At 40.0% G+C, this 16401-nt stretch overlaps 2 protein-coding genes across 2 annotated transcripts in view; both read left to right on the top strand.

The window, feature by feature from the left end:
- LOC131940624 (sodium-independent sulfate anion transporter) overlaps positions 1–5454 on the top strand; it is a 29865-nt gene extending 24411 nt beyond the window's left edge. The window contains exons 13-17 of the mRNA XM_059299332.1: positions 1965–2036; positions 2309–2411; positions 3107–3240; positions 4832–4925; positions 5381–5454. Of these exons, the coding sequence (XP_059155315.1) occupies positions 1965–2036; positions 2309–2411; positions 3107–3240; positions 4832–4925; positions 5381–5454 (477 nt within the window). The remainder of the gene's footprint in view (positions 1–1964; positions 2037–2308; positions 2412–3106; positions 3241–4831; positions 4926–5380) is intronic.
- Positions 5455–8017: 2563 nt separating this feature from the next.
- On the top strand, positions 8018–15976 carry LOC131940654 (maltase 1-like). Its single transcript, XM_059299372.1, has 12 exons — positions 8018–8302; positions 9402–9581; positions 9693–9850; positions 10199–10324; positions 10798–10920; positions 12242–12357; positions 12748–12931; positions 13833–14018; positions 14268–14402; positions 14885–14980; positions 15273–15420; positions 15861–15976. Exons 1-12 carry the CDS (start codon positions 8077–8079, stop codon positions 15968–15970), a joined length of 1788 nt encoding a protein of 595 aa, XP_059155355.1. The 5' UTR covers positions 8018–8076; the 3' UTR covers positions 15971–15976.
- The last annotated feature ends 425 nt before the right edge of the window (positions 15977–16401 follow it).

Genomic DNA, 16401 nt, shown 5'->3' on the forward strand with positions numbered 1-16401 from the left:
AATATATAGTCTATAGTATATAGCCTAAGCTATAGAGTATATAGGCCTATGAGCCTAAATATAACAGCAGCTTGAATAATGCTCATTAGCATGCATTCACTATAAACTATAAAGATAATCAAATATTTCAATTTAATTAAATTATAACTAATAGGCCTAATAGTAAATAGGCTTTTTTCTTGTGGCAACAAATTTAAAGTATAGGGCAGTACAGTTATAGTATAGGCCTACTAGATTCTATATTTAAGTATGTGGGCTTTTCATTCCAATGCACCACAATAGATACCACACATGATCAAGCTGGACCTCTGATCTAAAGATTTAATAATTGGGCCTAACAAACAGTTAAACTACAATAAAAATCATGTAAATTACTAATTTAACCTTCTTACCTCCGCTTCTCTAGATTCCTATTCTATTTCCTTCAAACTTTCTTTTTATGCAGCCGTATGATTAGATTCTAGACTATATTCTAATAAACATGAAATAACTACTAACCAGAACACTAGATCTAAATTTCTATATTCTATGCACTATGTATTAAACCTATAGGCCTAATATTTATTTTAAATTCCTATGCGATGTGTCGTGAACTGTAGGTTTCATGTTATTTTTTTAATGGCGGAAATCAGTTTAAAATTTCGTTTCCTTCCTTTTGTTATTCTATTTATAGATTCAAACTGCTTAGAGACGGAGCAATTATCATTGAGTTAGTCGGCCGATCCACACAGGAAGTGCGGATATATCTATTAGTTACTCAGTGATCTGATCATTGACAAAAACAGAGATAGCCATTCGCATGGGGTGAAGAGAGAGAGAGAGAGAGAGAGAGAGAGAGATAGAGAGAAGTGCGCACATGGGCTTTTATATATTAGGATAGTCGTATAATGTTTAAATGATATAAAAAATAAACCGGGAGTGATCTCCCCTAAACTTTCTCAAATATGCTTATATGAAACAACAGGGGATGGCAACTCGGGATATAAACAATATTTTAAATCCATTTTAAATACTTAAACTTTTTAAAATAGAATAAAATCTCGTAGAAAAAAGAATTGCACACCAAGTTAGCGCCAAATAAAATGTGCATAATAGTGCGGAATATTATTAGTACTTTATAAATTCACAATCGTCTTTTGATAAAACGGAAATAGCGTAAATTATTACTTCGATCAACAAAAATTACTCAAAAATTGGATAGAAGGTAGAGAATTAGATCTTTAACTTACATATGAAATTTAATGTATCTGTCTGAAATAGTACTCAATTTATAGGCTTTTGAAAAATTCAAAGTAGAAAAAGTTCCACTTCCGGTTATCGGAAATCGCTCAAAAGTTGGTAAGGATCTATGATTTTGATATAATACTTATATATGAAATTTCATCAACCGGTACTCAAGTTATCGTGTTCACAGACACACACAGACATACAGACACCTACACGCACAAACACACACACACACATACACACACAGAGAAACTATGCTTTTCCGACTCAGGGAGTTGTAAAACGTCGAGAATTGCAAAAAAATCGATTTTTTTTTTGCACGATTACTTCGTATTCGAGAAAGTGGAAAAGGTTATTTTAACAATAGCCGACAAGCGATACAACTGTCATTCAATAGAAATATGGACTGAAAGAAGCAGCGTCAAAACCCCAGTACATATCCCGCTCCTCTGTACAGTTCCAATAGTAAAGTTTGTATCAGTCTATTGAAAATATAGCTTAACTTTTAATTTTAATTTAATTTTGTATGTCTAATATATATATATATATATATATATATATATATATATATATATATATATATATATATATATATATATATATATATATATATATATATATACGTGAGACTATTGCCCCCTCTCCCCCCCTCCACTGCGTACACTTCTGTCTATATTTAGACCTGTAACACTGCAGGCTATGTAAACAACGTGAGGATGTACCTTTATTGTCCACAGTACGGTATTCTGATCGGCAAAGGCGTCTCCCTGGTGTTGTTGCTCTACCCGCTGGCCCGACCTAAATTTCAAGTCAGTTCGTTGTACGCTTTATCAACTTTTGTTAATACTTTTACTGTCATCAACTTTCTTCAATAGTTTTATTTTCATCAACTTTCATCTATATTTTCATTTTCATACACTTTTACCAATAGTTTTATTTTCATCCAAAGTTCATTAATATTTGTAACTCTATCAAGTTTCATTTGTACATGTTTCTATCTAATGCTTTCATCTGCCATCACTTATTCATCAACTGATACATCTATCGTTTTATCGTTTATTTCAAACATTTTTCTCACTAGTTCACCAGTGGGCGTGGCTTCCTTATCGTCACACCCCTGCAGGGGCTGAACTTCCCCGCCGCGGAGCACATGGAGAGTCAAGTCTTGGACAAAACTTTGGAAGGTTTTTTAAAAATTAAAATTATGATAATGATACTTTGCGTCGTAAAGGTATGGGGGTGGTGTGGGGGAGGGCAGGGGGTGACCTGACAAAAAGTGTTAAATATACACAATAGTCTAAGTCTGTACTTAGAAACTCATTGTAGCAAAATAAATATATTTAATATAAAAATAATTATAGTTCCTTAAGGCATTAATAAAAACCTTAAATATTTAACTAGTAAAGAATGATAATTGAAACATTAAATTAATTAATGTGGTTATCATAAATGGCTAGTGTTGTCGGTAAATTTATTTAAAGTTTATTTTAGTGACAATAACATCATTACCTTGAGCAATAACATAACTTATTGTGACCTTTACGTCACTCTCAGTGACAGTAACGTCACTTGCTGTGATCTTTACGTTACTCATCATGACCCGTCAGGGGCGAATACCAACTGGGGGTTGCTGGGGACGACACTCCATCTAGGAGAGACAACTCCAAAATCAAACATCTGCTTCCTTCTTTGTTCTTTGGCGGACAAAGGCTATGGAAGTACATCTAGAAAGAAACGCAGACTGAAGTCGGAGTCAACGGGCCATATGACGCATAAATGTTGATACGTAATATTGTCTTGGAGGAAATTTCATCCATTATTTTACAAATAAGAACGAAGAAGAAGAAGAAGAAGGTGTGAACACAATCCTGTCTTGCAGGTAAAAAGCCGCAATGGATTCTCCTGAACCTGGAGAGGCTGACTGACCTGGACTACACGGCCATCCAATCTCTAGAGACCTTGGCCACTGACTGTGGCCATCACGGGGTGAAGCTGCTCTTGGCCAGCCCACAGGTAACGTTACATGAGACGTGGCGGTTAGTAGGGCAGATGGAGTAGAGTTAAGGTGTTTTTGTAACTATATCTAGTTTATATAGTTTATGTGTCTCTTTTCACAATGTCTTCTTTCATGTCTCGCTGTTTTGTCTTAGTACTCCTGTCTTGTCTCAGTGTCTTCTGTCTTGTCTCAGTGTCTTCTGTCTTGTCTCAGTGTCTTCTGTCTTGTCTCAGTGTCTTCTGTCTTGTCTCAGTGTCTTCTGTCTTGTCTCAGTGTCTTCTGTCTTGTCTCAGTGTCTTGTCTCAATGTCTTGTCTCAATGTCTTCTGTCTTGTCTCAATGTCTTATCTCAATGTCTTCTGTCTTGTCTCAATGTCTTGTCTCAGGGTCTTCTGTCTTGTCTCAGTGTCTTCTGTCTTGTCTCAGTGTCTTCTGTCTTGTCTCAGTGTCTTCTGTCTTGTCTCTGTGTCTTGTCTCAGTGTCTTCTGTCTTGTCTCAGTGTCTTGTCTCAGTGTCTTCTGTCTTGTCTCAGTGTCTTCTGTCTTGTCTTGTCTCAGTGTCTTAATGTCTTGTCTCAGTGTCTTCTGTCTTGTCTCAGTGTCTTCTGTCTTGTCTCAGTGTCTTCTGTCTTGTCTCAGTGTCTTCTGTCTTGTCTCAGTGTCTTGTCTCAATGTCTTGTCTCAATGTCTTCTGTCTTGTCTCAATGTCTTGTCTCAATGTCTTCTGTCTTGTCTCAATGTCTTGTCTCAGTGTCTTCTGTCTTGTCTCAGTGTCTTCTGTCTTGTCTCAGTGTCTTCTGTCTTGTCTCAGTGTCTTCTGTCTTGTCTCAGTGTCTTGTCTCAGAGTCTTCTGTCTTGTCTCAGTGTCCTCTGTCTTGTCTCAGTGTCTTCTGTCTTGTCTCAGTGTCTTCTGTCTTGTCTCAGTGTCTTGTCTCAATGTCTTCTGTCTTGTCTCAGTGTCTTGTCTCAGTGTCTTCTGTCTTGTCTCAGTGTCTTCTGTCTTGTCTCAGTGTCTTGTCTCAGTGTCTTCTGTCTTGTCTCAGTGTCTTCTGTCTTGTCTCAGTGTCTTCTGTCTTGTCTCAGTGTCTTGTCTCAGTGTCTTGTCTCAGTGTCTTGTCTCAGTGTCTTCTGTCTTGTCTCAGTGTCTTCTGTCTTGTCTCAGTGTCTTCTGTCTTGTCTCAGTGTCTTGTCTCAGTGTCTTGTCTCAGTGTCCTCTGTCTTGTCTCAGTGTCTTGTCTCAGTGTCTTCTGTCTTGTCTCAGTGTCTTCTGTCTTGTCTCAGTGTCTTCTGTCTTGTCTCTGTGTCTTCTGTCCTGTCTCAGTGTCTTCTGTCTTGTCTCAGTGTCTTCTGTCTTGTCTCAGTGTCTTCTGTCTTGTCTCAGTGTACTCTGTCTTGTCTCAGTGTCTTGTCTCAGTGTCTTCTGTCTTGTCTCAGTGTCTTCTGTCTTGTCTCAGTGTACTCTGTCTTGTCTCAGTGTCTTGTCTCAGTGTCTTCTGTCTTGTCTCAGTGTCTTCTGTCTTGTCTCAGTGTCTTCTGTCTTGTCTTAGTGTCTTCTGTCTTGTCTCAGTGTCTTCTGTCTTGTCTCAGTGTCTTCTGTCTTGTCCCCACAGGGCCGGGTCATTGACCAGCTACAGAACGTGACCTTGAAGCACGTGCCGGTGTACTCAACGATAGCTGAGGCCATGTCACACCAGACAGCTCAAGGTCAGTGTCACATTGGTACACTTTTTAAAAAAATTGTTTAACTAACTTGTTACCCCCCCCCCCCCCCCGCCCCACCCCCGGGCATATCTGAGTTCCCTTCTCACGCCATCAATGACGTACTTCTCTTTTCATATTCGGTTTAGTTAAAGTTACTTAAACATTTACACAACAACAAAATCGCAATATGGTAGTTAAATTAGAATGTATGTTTGCTAATGTTACATTGATACATGCAGTACGTTTAACTGTGTAAGACTTGATCCTATAACACAAAGATCAGGTATTACCTTGATAGTGCTCACCTGATCGTATCACATGAGCTGCCGCATGAAATATAGGCCTAGTACATTTTTTATAACACAAAGATCAGGTATTACATTGTTAGTGCTCACCTTCTCGTATCACATGAGCTGCCGCATGAAATGTACGCCTGGTAAATTTTTACATACCCGCAGATGAGCTGGAGGGTACGGCGGAGGAGGAGGTGCCATTTGTCAGTCAGACGTCACAGAATGTCAGCGAGGTGTAGCAGTGTGACAGACAACATACAATGTAACTTTATGACAGGTGTAACCTAAATGTCAGGTGTCATAATATGACAGGGGACACACTGGAGTCATAATAATAACTGATGTCAAATTGTTGTGACGATGTGTGACACGGGGTAAGAGAGGGGAGGTAGGGTTTCAATGAAACTTTCATGCAAGGCATATTATGTTGTTCTATTTTAAAAGATGAAATACACTCTTAATAAGATTTTTGGTATAATAGATAATTGTGTTGCCAAATTTGATGTGTGTAGGAGCAGGGATATGGGATTTTCTCTATGAGCAGGGATAAGGGATATTGTGTGGGAGCTGGGATTGGTGGAGGGAAGATGACCATCAATCGGTCAAAACTACATGACGTCATTTATGAACCAAACCACAATTGATATTCACATGTTTTTTCAATTTGACCAGTATTGTGTCATTTTGCTGTAAAATGTGATGTTTCAAATGCTGACTTTGTTGCTTTTTCTGTATTTTGAAGATGTTCCTTTTCTAAGCAAGTAATGACGTACATATTTTGATTAATAAACCGGAAGTGATCTCCCCTAAACTTTCTCGAATATTCTTATATAAAATAACAGGGGATGGGAACTCGGGCTATAGACATGATTTTTAATCCATTTTAAATACTTAAAGTTTTAAAAATAGAATAAAATATCGTAGACAAATTAATTGCACACCAAGTGAACGCCAAATAAAAAAGCGCATAATGGTGCGCAATATTATTATTACTTTTAAAATTTACATTAGTTTTTTGAGAAATCGGAAGTAGCGTAAAGTACTACTTCCAGTTAACGGAAATGACTCAAAATTTGATAGAAGGTAGAGAATTAGATCTTTTACTTACATATGAAATTTCATTTATCTATCTGAAATAGTACTCAAGTTATAGGCTTTTGAAAAATTCAAAGTAGGAAAAGTACCACTTCCGGTTATCGGAAATCGCTCAAAAGTTGATACGGATCTACGATTTTGATAAAATACTTATATATGAAATTTCATCAACCTAGCTGTAACGGTTCTCAAGTTATCGTGTTTACACACGGACAGACAGACACACAGACACACAGACAGACACACAGACATACGGACAAGATTGCAAAATTATGTTTTTCCGTATCAGTGAGGTGTGAAACGTCGAGATTTGTAAAAATCTCGATTTTTTTTTTTGCACGATTACAAGACTTTCTCTATACTTCGTATATACGAGAAAGTAAAAAAACCATGCATGAACAAATATGCTTATAAAAAAGTTTATTTACATTGTATAATTATGTTACGTAAATTTTAATTTCTGTATAGGCTACTAGAGAGAAACCACAATTTGAGAATACTAGTGTCAATTGCTTACTTTCTGTATAAAGTGTTTTATAATTTTAACAGTCTGAGTGCTATTGCATTTATATTAAAAGTAAGCTATGATATAATATGTTGTTAAAATCTTAAATTCTACTGTATTTATTAACGAACCGTGAGTCCTCTTCTTCCTCACAAGTGAATAAATTGACCCCGAGGAATGTTACAGTTACTGTCTAACGGAAGAAGAGTTCATATGTTACTATATGTTTTAACATTTGTATATTTTACTTTATGTTGTAACGTTGATATGCTGTATGCGTTGGCTGTGCTTCTGTGTAGAGATGAACAGCTGTTAGTCTTATGTTGGTTTTGCTGCTATTATACTTATATGTAGAGCTAGTTATGTTGTACGTTAGAACAACTGAAGTGTTTACATGTTACACATCTTGTTGGTAGTGTTTTAATAAAAAAAAATGCAGAAACAAAACGATTGTTTGTTTCAATTTTTAACAGCGTGGGTGTTAGACGCGTAGAAGTATACATGAGAAATATATAAGAAATACATGAGAAATCTTTTATTTCAATCAAAGCCCATGTCGTATCGTGACACATTAGTGTCAAACTAAGCCCCTGACCCTCGTGTCAAACTAAAAACTTCCGGAAGGTGTTGGACACTTTTTAAATTATATATTTTTTAAATAAATTATCTATTGTGCTTCACTTTTTGTACCCCCCTCCCTCCCCCCCCCCCCCCACTGACATATACCTGGAAGAAACTCATTTGGATATTGAGTGATCAAACTGTTATGACAAAGGCATAAGAACTGATAGCAACGGCAAGCTTTGTTCTACATATTCACCTTTGTGATTATTCGTGTTGTTCTATATATTCACCTTTGTGATTATTCGTGTTGTTCTATATATTCACCTTTGTCATTGTTTCATGAGTTGATCTAAATAATCCAACACACAGCACACACACGAGATAAAGGAATTAATTGTGTGCGACAATAGTTTTAATGGGCTTTCTTTATCTTAAACTTTCTCTAAGGAAATCGTACAAAGTTCTAGAAAAGATAGGCTTAAGATAAGTAGAGCCACAGTTATTTAAGACATCGGCACAAGTAGGACTATATAGTTGTAGGACATCAGCACAAGTAGGACTATATAGTTGTAGGACATCAGCACAAGTAGGACTATATAGTAGTGCGTTGTATCGAGTTTGTAGTGCGTTTGTTTTTATACTACAAACATTAAAATTCAGATCTTCAGTGGCCAGGGAACGAAACCCAGCGTGGACAATGAAATCTACTCACCAGATTCTCTTAACCGTCCTGGTGTTTTCAACGTTTGTTGTTTTCGTCCAATCGGCTAACGGTTATTATGTAAGTAGGTCAGCCGATGACAGGGTCATAGTGACCCCTGATGCCAGCCAGAACCTGACCTGGTGGCAGAAAGCTGTCTTCTACCAGATCTACCCCAGGTCATTCAAAGACTCGGACGGTGATGGTGTAGGGGACATCAGAGGTAGGTACAAAACTTTGGCACGTTGTTGATATAAATACCACAGGTAAGTTCAAAATTTAGCCACATTGTTGATATAAATACCACAGGTAAGTTCAAAATGTAGCCAAATTGTTGATATTAGTACCAGAGGTAAGTTCAAAATTTAGCCACATTGTAGATATTAACCATACGCGAAAGGTAAAGCCACCAGTGTTTCTTCCAAACTTTTTTCTCCTGGGGGGGGGGGGGGGGGGGGGGAAGGGGGGGGGCACTTGAAATTTTCGGTGGGAGCGAGGGTGGACTAAAATTTCCTTGGGGTGGGGGTGGGGGCAGACACTGTTAAAAGTATATATTTTCTATATAAATTCCTTTTCATTCGGGGGGTGGGGGCGGTAGAGGAGCCGCTCCCCCCCCCCCCCTCACCAAGAGATGCCTGGAAGAAACACTAAAAGCCACCCTTTCAGACCCGGCGATCCACTACCCCGATGAAGTCAACATCACCTGTCTCTGTGACCTCAGCATAAGAAGCGATAGTGTGGTCAGCACTAAGCCCAGTCGCCTTTCTTTCCATAACGATAGCCAGTCATATACGTGTCAATGCTAGGTGGACACATTGACATCCAACTTACTCCAGCCTGGGGTCCGATATCGAGGCTTTCAGGTTTGTAGTCGAGGACTCTACCGTCAGACCACGCCATCCCTCTATGTGCACCGTGCATATAGGTAAATTAACTTATACTGAAAGCAACCAAAGATAACTAAGACAACAAAGTTTAAAATTGTTATGAACACACATGAGAAATATGATTGACTTTACAAAAAAAAAACGATGAGTGTTGTCTTAGATCACTAGTGCAGGATACTGTCATCCTAGAAGGAGATGAAGTAGAGTTCATGATTTGTGTGACGACGACTTTGCGTGATCATTGTCACACCCGTGTCCTATCTTCACGTGACTTACGTCATTATATTTCCTATCTACACATGAGTTACGTCACGGAACAGTGGAAGATATACGAATTATGTGACGTAATATGACCGTGCTCCGTCACTAAACCCAGTCTACAGCTAGTTCAAAAAGCTGACCCGCAACGTCTGAGTACATGTGTACTGTCTGCAGGAATAATCTCCAAGCTGGATTATCTCGTCGACCTCGGCATCGACTGCGTCTGGTTGAGTCCCGTCTGTAGATCTCCCATGAAAGATTTCGGCTATGACTGTTCGGACGCCGGAGACATCGACCCGATTTTCGGAGATCTTGGCGACTTCAAAGACCTTGTACAAGCGGTTCACGACAAAGGTCAGTATTTTAAAACGTTAATGCCAGCATGACTCAAAAGTATGACGAAAAGGTCAGTGTGGTGGACTCCATAACCTTCTTCAGACCCGAGGCTGTTACTTCTATCCATAGGTCTGAAGCTGATCGTTGACTTTGTGCCCGGCTACACGAGTGACCAGCACGTCTGGTTCCAGAAGAGCGTCAGGCGGGAAGGGAAGTACACAGACTTCTACGTCTGGGACGATGGTCGTCTGCTGGACAACGGCACCAGGACCCCGCCCAACAACTGGGTCAGTTGGGGTGTGGTCAAGGGGAGGCGGGAGGGGGTTAGGGCTAGGGCTAGGGCTAGGGCATCGGGCTAGGGCTAGGGCTAGGGCTAGGGCTAGGGCTAGGGCTAGGGCTAGGGCTAGGGCTAGGGCTAGGGCTAGGGCTAGGGCTAGGGCTAGGGCTAGGGCTAGGGCTAGGGCTAGGGCTAGGGCTAGGGCTAGGGCTAGGGCTAGGGCTAGGGCTAGGGCTAGGGCTAGGGCTAGGGCTAGGGCTAGGGCTAGGGCTAGGGCTAGGGCTAGGGCTAGGGCTAGGGCTAGGGCTAGGGCTAGGGCTAGGGCTAATTAATAAGTTTTCCCTTAAAATCTCCCCAGCTTTCCATATTTGGGGGCTCGGCGTGGCAGTGGAACGACCAGAGACAACAGTTTTATTACCACGTCTTCATTAAGGAAGCTCCGGAGCTTAACCACAGGAACTCTTATGTCGAGTGGGAGCTAAAGGTGTGGTAGGTTTATTGGAAACTTAGAGCTACGGAAATTGGTAGTTTAGGTTTTCAATAAAGCTCTATATATTTGACGAAACGCCAGTATGTATCCAACATTATACCTAACGCGAGTGTTGATAATGACATTGGGCTAATGACAGTGTTGACCCAATGACAGTGTTGACCCAATGACAGTGTTGACCCAATGACAGTGTTGACCCAATGACAGTGTTGACCCAATGACAGCGTTGACCCAATGACAGCGTTGACCCAATGACAGTGTTGACCCAATGACAGTGTTGACCCAATGACAGTGTTGACCAAATGACAATGTTGACCCAATGACAGTGTTGACCCAATGACAATGTTGACCCAATGACAGTGTTGACCCAATGACAATGTTGACCCAATGACAATGTTGACCCAATGACAGTGTTGACCCAATGACAGTGTTGACCCAATGACAGTGTTAATTCATTACTTGACCAGAGTCTCCTCCGCTTCTGGCTTGACCTTGGCGTCGATGGGTTCCGTGCCGACGCCATCACCGCAATCCTGACGGCCGCCAACCGTTCTTTAAACGAACCCTTGTCAGGCAAGGACGTGCCACCAGTAAGTATATATATATATATATATATATATATATACGAGCCGACCCGCTGCGTATCATACGCCGCTATTTAGTTGTTTTTTTTTTCTACTTTTCAGTAATTTATAATTTGTGAATTCGACAGTACCAATGCTGCCACTGAAAATATTTGCTTAAAAACACTAAACCCCCCTCCCCCCCCCACGTGAAAGCAGCCTCCTCTTAGTTACCTCCTCTAAGTTTAAAATCGTTTCAAACTAAATTATCTGCCCCTAATAGCCGTCACCAAACCCGTCTCTATGATTGTAAAATGTAAACAGCGTGAACACAGCTCACCAGACAATGTTGGGGTGGGGTGGGGGTGGTAGTGATAGAGAGAAAGAGAGGGGACTGCAAGGAGGCGCTTGCAGCTTGTTTTCTAACGGCTCCCAGAAGAGAATTATATATACGAGCCGGCCCGCGGCATAACATACGCCGCTATTTAGTTGTTTCTAATTTTCAATAATTCATAATTTGTGAATTCGACAGTACCAACGCTGACACTGAAAATATTTCTTTAAAACACTATAAGTAGCTCGTTAAGGACCATAACCCCCTCCCTTCCTTCCCTCCCCCCCCTCCCCCCCTCCCCCCCCCCTCCCCCCCTCCCCCCCCCCCCCTACGTTTAAAATCGTTGGCTCTGCTTGTAAACATTTAGAGTGAACACAGCTCACTAAAACCATGTAGGGGTGGGGAGGTAGGGAGAGCGTTTGCAGCTTGTTTTCTAACGGCTCGAAGAAGAGAATTATATATATACGAGCCGGCCCGCGGCATAACATACGCCGCTATTTAGTTGTTTCTAATTTTCAATAATTCATAATTTGTGAATTCGACAGTACCAACGCTGACACTGAAAATATTTCTTTAAAACACTATAAGTAGCTCGTAAAGGACCATAACCCCCCCCCTTCCTTCCCTCCCCCCTCCCCCCCCCCCCCCTACGTTTAAAATCGTTGGCTCTGCTTGTAAACATTTAGAGTGAACACAGCTCACTAAAACCATGTAGGGGTGGGGAGGTAGGGAGAGCGTTTGCAGCTTGTTTTCTAACGGCTCGAAGAAGAGAATTATATATATATATATATATATATATATATATATATATATATATATATATATATATATATATATATATATATATATATATATATATATATATATATATAATCTTCTGTTGTTTTTTTGTTTGTTAAAGCTACATAGTTCAGAAGTTACTCCGCTAGTGCCACCACCCCCATTTATCTATGTAACCCTAAGTCAACACATGCTAGACTATAAATGTAACTATATCCTTCTTTCTGTGTAAAGTTCCAGGAAGACTACTTGGACCATATCTACACCCTGAACCAGCCTGAGATTGCTCCTATCTTGAAAGGCTGGTACGATATTTTGGCTGAGTACACAAACAAGGACGGTCTAGAGAGGTAGAACAGATTACAGACAAGTTTGGGCATCTTGGGTGTAAAATGTTATATGTGATGGGTAATCATGGGGTAAATGGGGTTTCAAATGGTACATGAGGTTGGTTATTATGAAATATCGACAAATTGACAAATACAGGCATTGACATATAAAAGAGGGCAATTTTTTAAAAAAATGAGGCATTTACTGTTACCTAAATATTTGTATACGACAATAGAAATTGACTACAATATTACATGGGCTGTAGCTTGAACAGTTACAGCATAAATAGATTCAAATGTTACAGGGAAACATGTGAAAATATTCCATTCCAGGAATCTGTTTTTTATATACTTTTATTTGTTATATCCAGATTTACGTTGTTTTTACATGCTATTTTTGGTTTTATCTAGATATATGGTTCTGGAGACGTATGCCACCCATGAGATTCGCAACGCCCTCTACGCCCAAGGGGCGGGCAACCCCTTCAACTTTGACTTCATCGATATGAACCGGCCACCGACGTCACGAGAAATATTCCAGACTGTCATGGCGGAATACGGGAACTTGACGCAAGGGAAATGGCCAAACTTTGTGGTAAAATGGTTTACAAGAGCTACATCTGACTTATTTTGGTTTTTAATTTATTTGCTGAGTACAGCTAGCTCTAATGGTTACATGGCATGTCTGAAAATTTAAAGACAGCTTGGAGTAGTGTAAGTCACAGAAAAAGTGAACTCTACTTCACTTGCCCCATAGACCGTCAGGTTTGAAGGGGAAACTTTAACTTTTAACTTTTGAGTAGTATCGCTAGTACGTTTGCTGCAAATGCCAACACAATTATCCGACACCATCACAACATGAGCAGCAAACAACACCATCATGGAATTGGTGCACGTAGAGGTGTTAGAAGACTCGGCTTACAACCCTTGAGATTTATTGTAGCGGTTACAATATAAAAAGGTCAATAAACTAAAACGGCAGTGTAGTCAGTGCTTTATCAAGTCATCAGCAGATCAGATCTGTTATAAGGTTCTGCTCGTATGGGGACTCTAACCGTAACCCGAACTATGAAACTTGCACTGACCTAAAATTAAATTCTGAAATTACCCTCGACCCAAAACGCTAACCAAATAATGACAAGAACAGCAACACAAGTAGAGAACAACAGCAATACAAATAGAGAACAACAAAACTCAAACAAAACACTGTCAAGTATGCAGGATTTTATCTTTGGTGTATTTAAAAAAACAAAACGTTGTTTTTATGACATTTACAGTTTGGAATTGTAAACATAAAGCGACACAAGCGCACCCGCTCCACTTGCTGTGAATGAACGTGAGATGACTGTCATGAGATGACTGTCATGAGATGATTGTCATGAGATGACTGTCATGAGATGACTGTCATGAGATGACTGTCATGAGATGACTGTCATGTAGAGTGTCCGTGGTAATGTTTTTTTAACTTGCTAATTTTTTACATCTCCCCACCCCAGCTTGGTAACCATGACAACCCACGTGTGAGTGCCAGGAACGGCGCCAGGTACGTGGACGTGTACAACATGCTAGTGCTGACCCTCTGGGGCACGCCCACCACCTACTACGGGGAGGAGCTGGGCATGCTGCAGGCGAACATCACGTGGGAGGAGACAGTTGACCCGTGGGGGCTGAACTTTGGCCCGGTGAGTCGAGGAGGGGGGGGGGGGGGGAGACAGTAGTCCCATGGGGGCTGAACATTCAAATTTTTCGCATTTTTCAAAAATTTTTTAATCTCTAAAGTGTGAGACATTTAACTCCTTTAGAGTGATAGAGGTATGAACTCTTTAGACGTGCAGGATAACTATGCCTGTTTACCGTAGAATACCCCTCATCCTAACCCTCGTATGGGCCTTTGACCCTAACTCTAAGCCTAACCACTACCTGTATCTTAGAACCGCTACACGGAATTCTCCCGGGACCCGGAAAGAACGCCGATGCAATGGACGAACGACACAACAGCCGGCTTTACGACCGGCAACTCTACCTGGCTGCCTCTAGCTGAGAACTACACCTTGCTGAATGTTCAGGTACTAGGTCTTCGTCAGATAAAAACATTGCACTTTTCCAATAACTACACCTTGCTGAATGTTCAGGTACTAGGTCTTCGTCAGATAAAAACATTGCACTTTTCCAATAACTACACCTTGCTGAATGTTCAGGTACTAGGTCTTCGTCAGATAAAAACATTGCACTTTTCCAATAACTACACCTTGCTGAATGTTCAGGTACTAGGTCTTCGTCAGATAAAAACATTGCACTTTTCCAATAACTACACCTTGCTGTATGTTCAAGTACTAGGTCTTCGTCAGATAAAAACATAAAAACTTTTCCAATAACTACACCTTGCTGAATGTTCAGGTACTAGGTCTTCGTCAGATAAAAACATTGCACTTTTACAATAATCGAACAGCTATTAATAAATTATCTGCATCCTTACTACAGGTTTGTCTCTCATTGTAAACAGTTGAATATATATGTAACTACACATGTATGTATATACCTTCTGTAGACAGAGTCCGACAGCAGCCGACAGTCCAGCCTACAACTATACAAACAGCTGACTACGTTAAGAAAAAACCCAGTGTTTTTACAAGGAGTGTTCGAGGTAATCTAGAGTTGTCGCCCCTGGCCCATTTTCTCCATTGGTTTCTCGCCTAATGGTTGCAGTCTGTTTTAGTAACGTTATGTATAAAGGCAGCTTAAAATTTCATTTGTAATCTATATTGTCGTCGAAACCATTAGGTACATTGCATCAGTAACGAGTGGCTCATGAAATCATTTTTCGTGGCCTGTGCAGTAACCTACTGATTCTTTTTTTTTAACAAAAATCTATATTTTCTTTGTGTAGTAATCTGATTTTCTTGCAATAGTTAGATTGTTATTTAATTCTCATGCAGGAGGCCACCGTGGACAGCAACATTGTGTCTTACATCAGACATCTTGGCGCCGAGAAGTTTCTGGTGGTTTTAAACTTTGGTCAGCAGACGACAGTGGACATGACGTCATTTGGCGGGCTAATGGCGCAGGCAGTGGTTACGTCACCAGGTATAACATATGTATCCAACATTTTAATATAAAACGATTAATTTCTAATACAGTCAAGTTTTATTTTAAAACATAAAACACATCAAACACACAGACACCACATATTTGGCCTTTAGATGTTTTAGGTATAAAAATATTAAAACGAAGTTATAAAAACAAAAACGTAAGAACGCTGTCTGCGTGTATTGTAAATAAAGTTTGCAAAGTTTGTTAAGTGTCAAGTGTGGTATGGTCTAGTGTGGCATGGTCAAGAATGGTATGGTGGTCAAGTTTTTTATTATCTAGAGTGGTATGGTCTTGTATTATGGTCAAGAGTGGTATGGTCAGCAATGGTATCAAGAGTCGTATTGTAAATAGTGGTATGGCCAAGAAAGTTAAAAAGTTTAATTGACCATTTAGTTCATGAAACTAATTGATGACCTTGTTCATTTATGTTACAGGTGTGAAGGAGGTCAAGGTGGGTCAACAGGTCGACCTTTCGCGTGTAAATCTGGATGCTGGAAATGGGATTATATTTCAAGTTTCTCCTGATGCTGTTATTGTAGGATAGGTCATTTTAGTATAGGTCAATTTAGTATAGGTTATTGTGAGATAGGTCATCATTATAGGATAGGTCATTGTAGTATAGGTCATTGTAGGAAGGATCATTGTAGGAAGGATCATTAGATGTCATGGGTTATACTTGTAAGATAGTTCATTGGTGTTAACTGTAAGACAATCAATGTTGAATGATTGTTACAATTTACAAATAAGGTAATAATTGGATATTCATGTGGCTGCGGTGTAAAAATTTGTAAACTGGTTGTAAAATTACATCAATACAACTCTCAGTCCTGTCATTTGTGATGTGAAATGTTTTAAACAAGATGGTTGCCAATCAGGTGGACATCATGGTATTATTCAGGACTTATTTTAGACTTTTGAAAGGGGGGGGGGGTTGAAAGAAGGCGTGGACGAGGCACGGGGGACAAACGGGGACGG

The sequence above is a fragment of the Physella acuta genome, unplaced genomic scaffold (genome assembly GCF_028476545.2).
Source record: "Physella acuta isolate Inbredline_101_S28 unplaced genomic scaffold, ASM2847654v3 ptg000324l, whole genome shotgun sequence".
NCBI classification, from domain to species: domain Eukaryota; kingdom Metazoa; phylum Mollusca; class Gastropoda; family Physidae; genus Physella; species Physella acuta.